Source organism: Xenopus laevis, chromosome 5S, assembly GCF_017654675.1.
Source record: "Xenopus laevis strain J_2021 chromosome 5S, Xenopus_laevis_v10.1, whole genome shotgun sequence".
NCBI classification, from domain to species: Eukaryota; Metazoa; Chordata; class Amphibia; order Anura; family Pipidae; genus Xenopus; species Xenopus laevis.
Window position 1 is genome coordinate 112,437,724 of NC_054380.1, and position 15,181 is coordinate 112,452,904.

The 15,181-nt window shown below is 42.0% G+C and overlaps 1 protein-coding gene across 4 annotated transcripts in view; it reads right to left on the reverse strand.

Annotated features, from left to right (window-relative positions):
- epha4.S (EPH receptor A4 S homeolog) overlaps positions 1-15,181 on the reverse strand; it is a 55,070-nt gene that overhangs the window by 36,259 nt on the left and 3,630 nt on the right. For all 4 annotated transcript variants that reach the window (XM_018264613.2, XM_018264612.2, XM_018264611.2 and 1 more), the window contains 1 exon segment: positions 13,106-13,769. In XM_018264613.2, coding sequence (XP_018120102.1) covers positions 13,106-13,769 — 664 coding nt within the window.

The window sequence follows — 15,181 nt, forward strand, 5'->3', positions numbered from 1 at the left end:
ATCACTATAAATGTATGAATTAGCTTAGTATCTAACCAATTGCATGGTTACTGAACAATTTGTCAAACACAGATTGCAGATTTGTCCTACTCTTTTCCTTCACGTGTCAAGACAACCTACAAAATCTGTACTAAGCATTTACCTAATTCACAGCTGACACATGTCTCTAGCAAAGTTGTCCTTTGACCCTTAGTTATTTCTTTTTAACATAGTTCCTGACCTAGTTTCTCTACCCTTACAACTTTTGCCAAAAATGCTCCTCCTTTTGATCCATCAGCCAGTTCTGCAACCACACCTTGCTAGCTGCCACACAGGTCTGACTGTCAGCTTCTCTGGAATGAGTTCTGACTACCTCTATCAGGTCACTTTCCCTCTCTGGGCAGAAGGCACAAGCAAGAGGTTGAGGAAAAGTACATGTTAAATCTGTTACCCCCTTACTAGATAGGTCTCCAGAGAAGACTTTGCTGTCACAGGTGAAATATTATTGGTGCCTCTTTAAAGGGTCTGGCACTCTGGCAACTTAGAAAAATGCTGTCTCACGCAGATCTTCTCTCCAGTTCCCAGGGCCACCAACAGGTGCAGAAGTTCACAGCATTCTGTTTAGAATTAGGGTGCACCTCTGACAAAACAGTCATAGGCACTACAACAGTTTATTCCTACCAACACAAAGGTCAGCGTCTGGCATCTCTGGGAAAGAGGCAAAAATTCTCCTGGAGTTTTTGAACAGAGGGGTGCCACATTCTGTTGGTTCAGCAGTGAAGGAAGTTCATGGCACTGACCTGCGAACAGGAAATTGGCATTTTCCTCCTGTCACCCCTTCTTAATATAGTGTGAAAACGGGTGTGAAAGTTTTATCACCATTACAGCATGTTGTTTGCACTAGACCATAAAGAAAGTGTATTTATACAACAGGCATCCAATAAACTTTTGTTTTAGGGTTTGTTTATTGAAACCAGACAGCTACCTGTGAGTGCAGGGAATGTTAAAGGGGAACTCTAACTTCCAAACCAAAATTTGATAAAGAGGCCCACATAACACAGAAACCCCTAATATACTCATGACAGTTACCGTTTTTTGTAAAAAGAGTAAATGGCATTTCTATGCTGAAATCCGGCTGTTTAACAGTTCTATTTCTACATCATTTGAAATCCTGGCAGGGAAGGAAGGATTAAACACTGATGTTACAAATTGTAACAACTTCTCCACAGCTTACAGACAGCATGCAGGAACTACATAACCCACAATGCATTGCACTATGATGTTCATTTCCTTATTATAATCACTTGTTCAGGGAATTGTGGGGTTCGGAGGATGCAGGCTGAGGACAGATGGCTATTGATACAGTAGTCAGCCATTTCTGGAAAGTAGTCAGACTAGAAGATCAGCAGGAGAGCAGGGGGCTGGGCTTAGGGAACTGTTCCAAACCATTAAAAATCATAAAAAGTCTGCATATGTTTTAATTGATGTATATATTATATGTTGCTTTAAATTGTGTTTACTTTTCAAAAAGCTTAAGTTATGTTTGTGTGGAGTTCCCTTTTAACAGTTTTCCTGACTATGGCAAATAAAGTCCTGAGTAATATGCTAAATTGGTAGAAAATGAACAGGGAAGTTATTTCCCAGAAAAGCTTAAAAAGCTGATACTAGACACTCTCACTAGACAAAAAGAGGCCTGGTTGGCCTTAAAGGGGTTGTTCACCTTCAATGTACAAATCTTATGAAACCACTAACAATGCTCTCAATGTGTTAGAAAAACCATTTTCCATAACAAAAAGTAAAAATGCCATTGTAAAAGCTAATTTTTATACCTATTAACTCAGCCCTTCTCCTGTCTCTCTGACCAGTTTTCTGAAGTGATGGGAGGGGCCTATTTTGAACCTGACACACCAAGAACTTCCTATATGATGACATCATCATGCCGAGGCTTTGCCCTTACTTGTTTCCTATTGGATGTTGATACTGCCCTCCTCCTAGTAATTTATTGGGTGCTTGTGAACTGTAACCAGTCACATAATTTGAATGGTCATTGGTTGATTACTCAATTGTAATGGCAGAGGTTAACAGACGCAGCATATAAACAAACCTGCCTTGTAACAAACAATCACACAGCCATGCAGACAAATACTGCAGAAAAGGAAGGCGCAACATTGTTCTCCCAATTCTGGCACTCTCCTTCTGCCTAGGCTATAACTGAATGGAGTGCCAAAGGGGTGCAACCTCTGGGAATAAATACTGGCTTTTCTATATTTTTATCTTTTAATACCTTTGGCATTAAGCATAATGTCAGTTATTTACAAAATTGCAACAAAAACCAGCAGTGACTTGCTTAGAAACGTATGTAACTTACACATCTAGCAGGGACAGTAGGGCTGCACCTCACCCTTTTAAAACCAAACACATATGAAATCCACAGGCTGCATGGCTAACTCATTTAGATGCTGCAGACTGAACTGATTTCTGTGCAGCCATGTATCATGCATCTAAATGAGTTGCTAATTAGCCATGCAGCCTGTGGATTTCATATGTGTTTGGTTTTAAAAGGGTGAGGTGGCAGCCCTAAGTGATTTTGTGCGCTCTCCCGGGGGCGGGGGCAGTAATTTACCTAGGAAAACGATACCTTTTTTAAGTGTTTAAGTGTTCCACTTCTGGAACAAGATTTAGAGCTCTAAATACCAAAAAATTAAAAAGTTATATTTTCCATGATATAGGGATCTATACCAGAAAAATATTTTACTTTATGCACAAAAATTCAACTAATTTGGAAAGCCTCAAGCTCATACAAATAATCAGCTGCTGAATAATGATTTTTTATGAGGTAAATACACAAAATAATACATGCCCCCCCCCCCCAAATAATATATTTCTGGAAAGTACAAGCGTCATCTCCCATAGTATCCATTTTAAAAATGATTTCTTTTTTCTGTGTAATAATAAAATAGTCGCTTGTACTTGATCCCAACTAAGATATAATTAATCTTTATTGGAAGCAAAACCAGCCTATTGGGGTTATTTAATGTTTACATGATTTTCTAGTAGACTTAAGGCATGAAGATCCAAATTATGGAAAGATCCATTATCCGTAAAACTTCAGGTCCCAAGCACCTCAATCCCCCCCATCTGCACAGTTGAAGTCTCTGCAGCACACAGCCCACACTCCCCCTCCCTCTCACAAACTTGTAACAGTTTCTCTTCAGTACCTGAATTCTGCTCAAATTCCCCAGCACAGCCAGCACAGGAAGCAGTGGCAGATTGACAGCAGACATAGCCAATAGGAGTTAAGTTAGCTGCCAGTACAATGTGTGATGTCATATAAGGAAGAGGAAGTGAACACTGTAGTGTTTTTGGGGGTCAGTGACCCCCTCCCAGCACAGGGTCTGTGTGGAACTGAAGGATTAGTACAGGGACACATCTGAGGTGAATATCTCTTGAACTGTATGTAGGGACCTATAGGATATCCTATCCCTATAGAGTTAATCCCCTACCGTTTGTATGTAGTTCTCTTTTCCCTTGTTATTGGGCCAAGCCCTTGTAACTGGCAAAGTGTAACACCCACACCTATTGGACAAAGAGTGTAATGACACTCCCCTGCCACACTGCTATATAGTGTGTGCAGGGAGTGTCCTCTTCCTCTTTGGCTCCTGGTGCTGCTGCTAGGTGAATCTCCATTGAGCCTGGGATCACCATAGGCCCCAGTAAAGCCTTTACCCTAAAGGGACCTGACACCTTTAGTGCTAAGTCGGGGACCAGGTAAACCCCGTGAACGAGGACCAGCTAAAATAGTAAGATACTGTTATAGTTCTCTCTAGGAGAGAAAGACAGAGAGGTGTAGCAGAAAGAGCAGCTGTCGCTCCAACGAGGATTTGTAGTAGGGAGTAGCTTCCCACAAGGCCTGTTTGCCTTTAGAGCAGGGAACTCAGTTGTTAGGGCAGTAGGTGAGCAAAGGACTACCTGACCCCTACCTGATTGATCCCGATCCCCTCACTGTGCAACGTCGGTTGAACTGGGATTTGATATACACCTATCTGCAATATCCTTTGGGAGTCGCATCTGTTTGACTGTGAACCTTTACTGTCCAAAGTGATTCCATCTGCTGTGTCCTCAGAACTGTTGTAAGTAAACCTGTGGTCATTTGCCTTTGGCATAATAAACCTGTGCTCCTGTTTACCCTTTCAAAAGAACCTCCTGGCGTCCATTATTCTATTTGCACTTATATGCCTGTGAGTTGTAGTTCAACTACAGTTTAGAGGGGAAGCTTCCATTTGGCGAAGGCTCTGCCCTGGGTAAAGATTCGTAATGTAACCCATGCTCACTACCTAGCTGGTCACCCTTAACTCCTAATTGGCAGATTAGGCCAGAAAAGCGTTACATTTTGGCGCCCAACGTGGGGCCCCGCCCCTAAATCCAGGCTATTTTTGTATTTTTGTGATTTAGTGTTTTTGTGCACTGTCGCTTTAAATTTTCGTGACAGGCGGCGGACCTGATTGGCAAAAGGCTGCCTGCACGTCTTTTTCTACTAAATTTGCTAGGTATTTTTCCCCTAGTATCTCAGGGCCGTGGGTTCGGGCTTGGAGGTTCTATTCCCGATACACGAGCCTGCGCCATAGCTCAAGTCTCGCGAGCGCGAGATTTCGCTGGCGCCAATCTTTTTCCCGCGCTGTAACTGTTGGCGCGCTTTGGGATTAAGGCGGTCCCTGACGTCACATCCCGCCGCCATTTTGTGAAGAGACTTTACAGGGAGAAGACGTGTGCATCACAGCTCCACCTGTTTGTGCCTGTGGACTTCCGGCGGCTGCCTAGAAGTTTCCCCGCACTTCCACTCTTCACTCCAAGCGGTACCTGCTTGTTACCGTTTTCTTTTTCAGCAAAACCGGAGGATTTCTGCATCGCTCCTGTTCAAGGTGCTGCACCATCACGGACCACGGCTGTGGCCCATCCATGTGCAGACCTTCCGGACTTCACTACTGACTGCCCTGCGGCTGCGGGCATAGTGGAGGACTATTCTACATTCTTCATTCCGGTAAAACCCTTTTCAGTTATTATGGCTGACCATTCCTGGGAGGGTTGGGCGGATGCGGAGGAGAACCTATCTGGGGCTCCGCTGTTCTCGGATGAGGACATAGAAGATGTAGACTTTGGCCTTAGATATATTTGGGCCGGGACATATGGAGAAAAACTAAATGTCCACTATAACCGGATAGTTGTTCCCTATTGCGGGCACTGTACCCGTGAGCTATCCACAGAGACCTGTAATTTCCACTCATCGTGCCCTCATTGTTTTCACGAGTGCTGGTTAGGTCCCTATGTACTTTATGCTGATCCTAAAAAGGGCATAAAGACAAAATCCATCGCTACAGACACAGATGGATTGTCTTCAGTGTCAGGAGACTCTGCTCCTGCACCTGTTCCCGCATATCCTCTTCACTTCTCCTCAGGGTGTCCACCCAGCAAGCAAAGCCTGATCGTTCCTATAAAAGCTTTGTCTATTTCACCTGGAGTAGGCGCTAGTGGGGATGCAGCCCCAAAAAGGGAGGATACACGTGTTCCACCCAGAGGGAGGGGGAGTACTATGCGCAGGAACCCTGATATTGTACCTAGGCCTATCACTCCTAGGCCGGCCACACCCAAGCCTGCCATGCCTAGGCCTGCTACTCCAAAGCCAACCACTGCACCAAAGGATGAGGCTTCATCCACAGTGGTTCCATCAGAGCATTCCAGTTCTCAGCAGCCTGTTGCCTGCTTGTCAACACCCTTGCTTTCTCCAGAGGCACAAGGTTTCTGGGTCGCTCAGGGAAGGGCCGACCCCAAGAAGGCACGCACAGTTTCACGGGTGCAACGCATCATCAATGCCCGTGTGCGTGACCGTTGGGGATATCCAATGCCCTATGCACCTGAGTGGGTTTATGACGAAGTAGAGAAGGATTTGGAAGAATGGCTTTATGGAGAACTTTTAAAGAAAACAGATGTGGGACCCAAGGGATTGTTTCAAAGCGATCCACAGAAGCGGCAGCGTGACATGGTCTTCCTCTGTGACACCCTCAGCGAATGGTGGTATGGGCGTACCATCTTAAAGCACCATGTTAAAAGTTGTGGGAAGTTTCAAGAGGACCGCTTCTTCAGCTTGTCAACCACTCTGCCTAATGGAGGGAAGGTAGATAAGCCTCACCCTTCTTACTATCTATCCTATGAACATACCCTGGAAAAGTATGGGATGATTTCTTAAGCTGTCCACAGTGGATCCGGCTGGACCCTGTGTGTTGTAACTTTTCAGTATGCCTCTAAGAGTGAGAATTCCTCTTAGAGATGATTTGTTTACACTTGAGGACGTCGTTTGATTGCCCCAAGTTTTGGGCCTTCTTCATTGTTCTTCAAGATTGATGCCCCAAGTTTTGGGCCTTCTTCATTGTTTTGTTCACTCATTGTTCCATTTCTGGACTTCTGAACATTGTCTGGAACTTGTAAATAGTTGGGTTCATGAGACAAAGACTGCTGAGCCCCCACCAAAACTCTTCTACCTCTAACTACTCGCTGAGTAGCACCTTTATTCTTTCCCTTACTACTTCCCAAGTGGCTCTCAGTGACTTTGTACACTTGGGTAGGGGGGGGTGTGATATGAATAAAGCTTTTGGTTATGGTGGGGTCATGTAACTCAACTGCAATAAAAATGAGTGTTCATGTGTGAAAAGAAAGGTATGCTAATTTTTCTTTTCAGCCAAGCCTGTGCCTGGACCTCCTGATACGCTATGGATGGTTCAAGTGTCGTAAGTTAAGTGCCTGAGTGTTCCTTTAAGGACCTCATGAATGTAATAAAGTTATGCAACTGAAGTTATTTGCACTGAAACTTATCCAATACAGTATTGCACTTTTGCTCTTTACTGTTCTTTTCTCCACAGTACCCATTGTTACCAGGTATTCCTCAGGAGAGGATACCAGAAGAGTGATGTTCAATGGTATTGTTGGTTTGCACTTATATATTCACTTTGTTACTATTGTGTCTATATCATTTCACCATTTGTCGGGACGAAATGGATTTTTCCCCCGGGTGTATGTAGGGACCTATAGGATATCCTATCCCTATAGAGTTAATCCCCTACCGTTTGTATGTAGTTCTCTTTTCCCTTGTTATTGGGCCAAGCCCTTGTAACTGGCAAAGTGTAACACCCACACCTATTGGACAAAGAGTGTAATGACACTCCCCTGCCACACTGCTATATAGTGTGTGCAGGGAGTGTCCTCTTCCTCTTTGGCTCCTGGTGCTGCTGCTAGGTGAATCTCCATTGAGCCTGGGATCACCATAGGCCCCAGTAAAGCCTTTACCCTAAAGGGACCTGACACCTTTAGTGCTAAGTCGGGGACCAGGTAAACCCCGTGAACGAGGACCAGCTAAAATAGTAAGATACTGTTATAGTTCTCTCTAGGAGAGAAAGACAGAGAGGTGTAGCAGAAAGAGCAGCTGTCGCTCCAACGAGGATTTGTAGTAGGGAGTAGCTTCCCACAAGGCCTGTTTGCCTTTAGAGCAGGGAACTCAGTTGTTAGGGCAGTAGGTGAGCAAAGGACTACCTGACCCCTACCTGATTGATCCCGATCCCCTCACTGTGCAACGTCGGTTGAACTGGGATTTGATATACACCTATCTGCAATATCCTTTGGGAGTCGCATCTGTTTGACTGTGAACCTTTACTGTCCAAAGTGATTCCATCTGCTGTGTCCTCAGAACTGTTGTAAGTAAACCTGTGGTCATTTGCCTTTGGCATAATAAACCTGTGCTCCTGTTTACCCTTTCAAAAGAACCTCCTGGCGTCCATTATTCTATTTGCACTTATATGCCTGTGAGTTGTAGTTCAACTACAGTTTAGAGGGGAAGCTTCCATTTGGCGAAGGCTCTGCCCTGGGTAAAGATTCGCAATGTAACCCATGCTCACTACCTAGCTGGTCACCCTTAACTCCTAATTGGCAGATTAGGCCAGAAAAGCGTTACATGTACTTTTTCTGTGAACTATTTCTATGGAAAAGTTTGTTCTATTCATGTGAACTGTTAGATTTGTCATTTTGTTACAAAGGTGAACAACCCCTTTAATGGTATTTTGGCACCTTGCAAATTCCCACAGCTCTCCTGGTTCCATTTCAGCAAGTGGTAGAGAGATCCTTGCAGTTTCTGGGGTTAAAGCACTCATTGCACAGGGTGACTTCAAACACATACACCAATTCCCTGTGGTGGCAGAGCACTTACAATAGCATGTATTTCTTTCTACCAGCAAATAACAGTAATAGGAAATACACAAATGCAGAGGAAGGAAATTGTTATTATTTTGCTTTTGTACAAAATGCAGCCTGGGAACATGTAAAGCCTCCTGCTTAAAAATAAATATCTTTGGGCCAGTATCAAGTTTGGAGTGCACTTGAGACCCACCCTTGAAAGGGCCTCCACCCATTCTCCTGTGGCATAGACCACATTTATGCCAATAATGTATATACTAGATAAACAGTGTTTCTAGGGCACTGCATTGCTTATCCTACCTACACATAAACTGCCCACCCCAGTTCTCACAAATAACTATGGCATTGGCCTTCATGAGTTTTATTGCGTTCTGCCGGATGCCGCTGGAAAAAGAAATCGAATGTAACTGATCGTTTGCTATAGAATTTAATCACACTGTAGATAGACACTGCATTAACCCTTTCAGCAAAAGTAACAGATATGTGAAAAAGGCTATGTTTAAGAAAAATCCTAGCCCTAACCCTACCACATAGGGTTAAATGGTTCTGCATAGGGCAAGGGCAGGCACATTTGTTAGCTGGTCAGTATATTAACCATTTTGGTAGCCAAGAAATTTGGAATGACCCTTTAGAAAATTGCACTGTGGGACTCAACGGCAGAAAAGGGATTTTAATCCTCTTTTCCAAGCACAGAAGGACCCTCTGGCCTCTTCCTTCCAATTTGTGCAGCCAAAAATCTGCAATGAGGGTGAAGGTGGCAAAGGAGAGAAAGGGGAATGCCAAGAGTATAAAGCAGATGGAGTGATAAATAAAGGGGCAGGAAAGCAGAAAGAGTATTGATTCAGGGGATGCATTGACATGCTAATGTATTTTCACTGGGCCTGCTCTTGTTTTGGTCTGTTTCTGGCATACTGCAAAAAGGACTTGGTGCTTCAACAGTTGAAAAAATCTGTTATTTCATTCACTTTATTTATAAATGTATTCTTATTTCTGACCCAATGTACACTTGAGCAGAAACCAAGCTGCATAGAATTTGGGATTCTGGAAATCCCTTCCAGAGGCAACACAAAGAAAAACTTTGCTGAAAGCTGGAAATATAAATCACCCGACTAGGTCCCAAGACACTAATAGAAATTTTACTTCTATAATAGAAAAACGTTGGGAAATTCATTAAAGCCCGGAATGCCACCCACTCAATGCAAGAATAATGCCTCGTTCTTGTGTTTTGTATATGTACAGTATATACTGTAGAATTTCATACATCTTGCCTAAATACATGTGGATAAAAACATACTTGGCTTCTAAAATTATTTTGATAAGATGGTTATCCAATCTGCTGTAGTCTGTCTAGGTTCAAGAGCCCATTAAATTCAACACTGTGTTTGCATTCCACTATGTTAAACCACATTTCTACTAAAAATACAGTACATCCCATGTCTTAAATCTCCTTCATGTAGGACAAAGCACAACCACCCACCTATACAGACTCTCTAAACTTACAATACTATAAATCAGTAAACAGCCTGCTTTTACCTGTGCAATGTTCAAAGCGAATAAAATACATTCAAATAAATCAAATAAATCCAGTAGTGGTTAAGTCAAATCAACTGGACTTGATCAACAGGTCCCGCTGATTTAGAATAGCCACAGTTATAAGTATTGTTTCCTGGATGAATAAAAACCTTCACAGATATTACAATAAAGCTACTTTTCCAATAGGGATGGTGCTTTGCATATAAAGCTGTGTTTGCATAATTAAGTCTGAACAATCTCCATTAAATCCGCAGCGAACAAAAGCGTTAAAAAAAAAAAACAATTGTTCTGCCCATCTTTGACAAGCATTTATTTTATTCAATCTTCTGTTTCTTTTCAACCGATTGTGTTATTGGGCACACTTTCCCTTTAAGACCTACAGATATTTTCAGCTTAAATGAACTGCAGACAGCTGTCTGAGATGCAAAAAACATTCCGCACTGGCAGCACCTTACTGTGGCTCTTATAATCCACAAAGCAGTACTGCCACCTACCTAGACAACCAGCAAGGAATAAAAATGTTCCATTTAGTTGTATTAAATATAGGACCCATCAAAACTGAGCAGCTAATGGAACCTGATGCAAGGATCTTGAATGTTAGTGACTTCCAAATATGCTAGTCTTTAACCCTAGTACAGCAATAATCTCCGGACTGTTTCTGTTCTTTTGTACTGTTTATCCTGAGTTCTGACTATCCACAAACATATACATCTTAATATATGACAGCTATTTACCATAGCATGGCTTTGAGGCACAACACAACATGAGAAACAGGGTCTCTGCTTCTCCCCAGGTTCCTTGTAAATCAGTTAAAAAAAAAACTATAAAGAGAGAATGGAATATATTTGCATTTGTTCAGAGAGGCCTTTAACATATACTGAAGATGATTTTGGCCGCTGATCTCAAAATGATATTCTTTTCTCTATTGTGAAGAGCGTGTGTGTTCAGAAGTGAGGCGGCAGGAGGGGACGCTGGGTTTTTCTGAGGCATATACAATATTTAAATGGAGAATCTGCAGCACTCAGTGGCAGAATAAGAGGAAGCTCCAGAGACAGCTGGCAACCCCCATTCTTTAGGACATGGTTTGGTAGGGGGCCTGAGGAGATACACTACAGAACTGATTAGAATTGGATTCCCAGGTCACGGGTAGAAAAAGACCTTTGAATATTCATAATAAGCCCATGCAGATATGCAAATGTAGAGTTCGAACTGATCTGCCTAGAACTCAATAGCTATTGACTTGAAGCCACATCTTTCCTGGTAACCCACCTAAACAGAAAATTCTGTCATATAAAGTATGCCACATACAGGTGTATATTATACACAGTTGTACATAACAGGAAACAGGTCATTTCCATAATATGACAGGCTGTTACAGTTATTACAAATAAATTGAATTTATGTTTATCAAATATATTTACTACTTTGTTCAAGTAGGGAAGAACAGTCACCTGAAAATATCAGATTTCTAGCTAAATGCATTATAAATTTATAAGGGTGCTTGATAACACTAATAGAAATCATGTGCTGTATTGGTAGAACAAGGAGTTTGACTTTCTAGTGCCAAAGGTTTGTTTTCAAATGACATCAAATTCCCTGGCCCTGTCCTCGTCCACTGAAATCCAGGACTATAAACTTATAAGGTGTTTGATAACACTAACAGAAATCATGTGCAGGTATGGTGCCATATTGGTGAAACAAGGAGTTTGATTTTCTAGTGCCAAAGGGTTGTTTTCAAAGGACATCAAATTCCCTGCCCCTGACCCCTGTCCATTGAAATCCAGGAGGCCTCTGTCAAATTTAAGATCTTTATCAATCTTTGGATGTGACTAGGGGGTGACAGGAAGAAGACAGATGAGGGTTTTAAGTGACCTCTGCACCTCCCTCTTATATTTGGTCTGCTAGGGTCCAACCTCTCTTTATACAACTGAGGAACAACCTGCTAGCAGGGGTCATAAGCCGCAGGCTGGTATGCCTTTCTTATCCTCTCATAGGTACTTTTTTTCCCCAAAAGTCACAATCTATGACAATTAGATCCACACTGGACAATCAAAATGGAAGCCTCTTTAGATTCTATGAATACAAATAATTTAATATCAAGCCTATTTCTAGTGACATACTGGAAAACCAGTATGCCAGATGCTGACCCAGGGTGACATTTCCCCCCCCCCTAAAGTTGCCGATACATCAACTCAACAAGGGAAAGACTCAGTAGGAAATATAAACCATAGAGTCACTGAGGGCAAGTAAAGGGTCATGATGTGCAATAGAACACACTTGACACAAGTGGTTAATTAAATGTATGTCAGTGGCAGAAAAGCAACCAAACGCTGTGAAGCTGTGAAGCACACAAGCCATTAACATAATTGATTATATATGAAATCAATTTAAAACCCAGGCTAATATCTGAGATGACAAAAAAAAGATAAGGGCCCATTTTTCCTTTTAGCCTTTCTTACCTCTACAGTAAGAAGCCATGCCATCTGCCAATTCTATTCACTCTTTGACAGTATTAATCAAATTGATCATCAGTGCAAGGCACCAATCAGTGAACCTTGATCACAGTGTTCAAGGCCTGCCACAGGATTAGTGTGTTTCAGGCACCAAAGCAGTGCATCAAAGATACATAAATAATAGAGATTAAGATGATGTCCATTCAGCTAAACGAATCATGAGCAAACTGGCTCCGCCTTGGTCCTGAGACAAAAAGGACAGATTTATTCCCATGGTGCAAGTTTTACAAATCATGTTGTGATGTCACTTGAAATTAGAAAGCTTTATCATGCACCAACAGTGATGCCTAACCCTGATGGGTCTGCAGAATGACTGGCTTTCATTTACATGTTTTAAGCAAGATATTTTAAAGCAGTATTATTTTATTATAATAATATTTCAATTATCCTGCTAAAAATCTAATGTTGCCTTAAGTGCTTCTATATAAATGGTGTGCAGAATCCAATGCAAATCCAGTAACACATAGAAATAAATCAAATATCTGCTTACATTATTCTGATTGACAAGTAAAAGCTAACTAATACAGAAGGAAAGAGTATCATTATATTTGCCACTGTCAATTTCTATACATGTACTGTCCGGCTTTAAAATCACAGAAATATAGCAAATTCACATCTACTGTGCAAGAGTCTGTGTAAATCTCACAGCCTTCTGCCATGCCATTTGTTCCTATTTACCCACTATGCCAGCTGGACCTCTTGGCCTGTTGTGTGCAACCCTTCTGTCAACTGACCCCCTGAGGGATCTGCTAATTAACTGCTTGTTTTTTTTTTAATTAATTTTAAGGCAGATTCAATTACCAGATGTAAGACGTGAGATGTAAACATATAACTGAGATTCTTACCTTGGCATCCTCCATTGCGCTCCTCAAACCCAGTGTTACACAAGCAGTTCCCAATAGGCACCAGCCACTCTCCATCAGCACCACAATACATTTTAGGCACATCTTTCTCTTCTGAGTTGTCTACGCAAGAGCCTCGGACTTCCACCAAGGAAGAAGTGTCTGAACCTGTAATGGTGTCAGGGAATTGTGCCAAGTTTCTTACAGTCAATGGGCACTTCTTGTAGAACACTCGGACAGACACAAGGGCAATGCATGCTCCTACATCCTGGAAGGCCAAGTAGAAGCCCTTCTTACTGAGGGGCCCAACATCTCTAACCTCAGTGTTCAACTTCATAATACGGTCCCCAATATCAACCTGGGTGAAGCTCTCATCGGCTGCAATGGTATCAATTTTTACATACTGGGTCTCACGAATAAAACGCTCTTTGTCATTGTTGGACTCGTAATAGTAAAGATTAAAAGTCTCTTTGCAGGTACCCATTACCCCAGGCAAGCTGTTGCAGTCCCTTAAGGTAAATTTAATTTCAACATACACTCTCTGAGCTCCACTTCGGGGAATCCAATCAGTCCGTAACCAATTGTTTTGGCTTGATTCCATCACATTGCAGACTTGATAAGTTCGTATAGGTGTATTCTTTTCATCCATGATACTCACTTCTTCCCACTAAAATTGACAATACAAACAGATAAAGCATCTTAGGTGGAGGAATTGGAGTGCAATATAAAATCCCTACCTTAGCTCAATGTAAACTTAATTGCAATGGTAAAGAATAGACCAGATGTTAATCAATCTATGACAAGCTTGCACCTTTCTAAGCTTTTGTGAAAACTAGCTGGTTGATCATTCCTGAAGCCAGGGAGATGCCTATGCGCCCATTTAACTAATACAAGCTTCACCCCCATGCAATATCTTATTGTAGCATAACATTCAGAGAAGACTGAATCTTTCCAAAAGAATATGTCCTGTGCTTCCATTATAAAATTACCATGGCAGTGATATTATCGACCACAGAATGCCCACCTATGGCTTTCCAGATGTTTTCTGTACTGTGACACCCAGAAAGCTCATTTTCTCACTCCTATCTGCCAGCAATCAATCTCCGAGAGCCTAGAGCAGGATGCTGGGAGCTACAGCACACTGAGATATTAAAATGTCAGCTGATGAGTGCTTAGCTCTCATATTCAGAACATTTGTAAATCTGCATGTTTTAACCTAATAAGCCTATGACGTACATGCCATGGCTCCAAATTGGCAGTGTTACAGAGCCATTTAAAAATGTAATGGGACATACTCAGTATGTGTGTTCATTATGGTAATAAAAAGCTACCTAACCTGCAAAAACAGCTCTGAAAAAAGGTTTAACCTCTCGGGGGCAAGAGGAATTTGTAGCGTTTTTTTCTCTCCCACCCCCTTGGCTTTAAAAAGGCAAAAAACAAAAAAGCCTCCCAGGCTTTAGAAATGTGATGCACAGTGTGTACTGCAGACAATTAGAAATAAATATTCGCTGAATACAGTAGCAGCTGCCTGTCAATCATTCTGAACCCTCTGAGGCCGACAGATCCTGCCTACATGGCCCAGACCAGTATCTCTTATTATTCCTTGTTAACTATATCAAGAAACAGCAGACTCTGCTTTGTTAAAGGAGAAATTATAATTTTACTCAACATGTCCCAAACTGGAAAAACCTGTTGATAGGTGCTATACTTAGAGATAGAGAGGTGCCATGTGGAAGGAAGGACAGTTCGGATTCTGTCTGTTGGTTGGTGAATCATTATTTAACAAACACTTAAGTACATTATACTTTTTCTATTAAAGAGGGCATTGGAGCACCCAATATCTCCTAGGCTTGTTAATAAGATTTCACGGTTCAAAGGAGCAAAAACTGATTGCTGGGAAATTGCTGTTTGGTAAAGGTTTCTTTAAAATGTATAACCAAACACTGAACTCTGTACTAACAGATCTTCCCATGTGCTCAAGAATAAAATAACCTTCCCTTCTTACTACAGGTATGGGCCTGTTATGCAGAATGGTTGGGACCCGGGGTTTCCCGGATAACGGATTTTTCCGTAATTTGG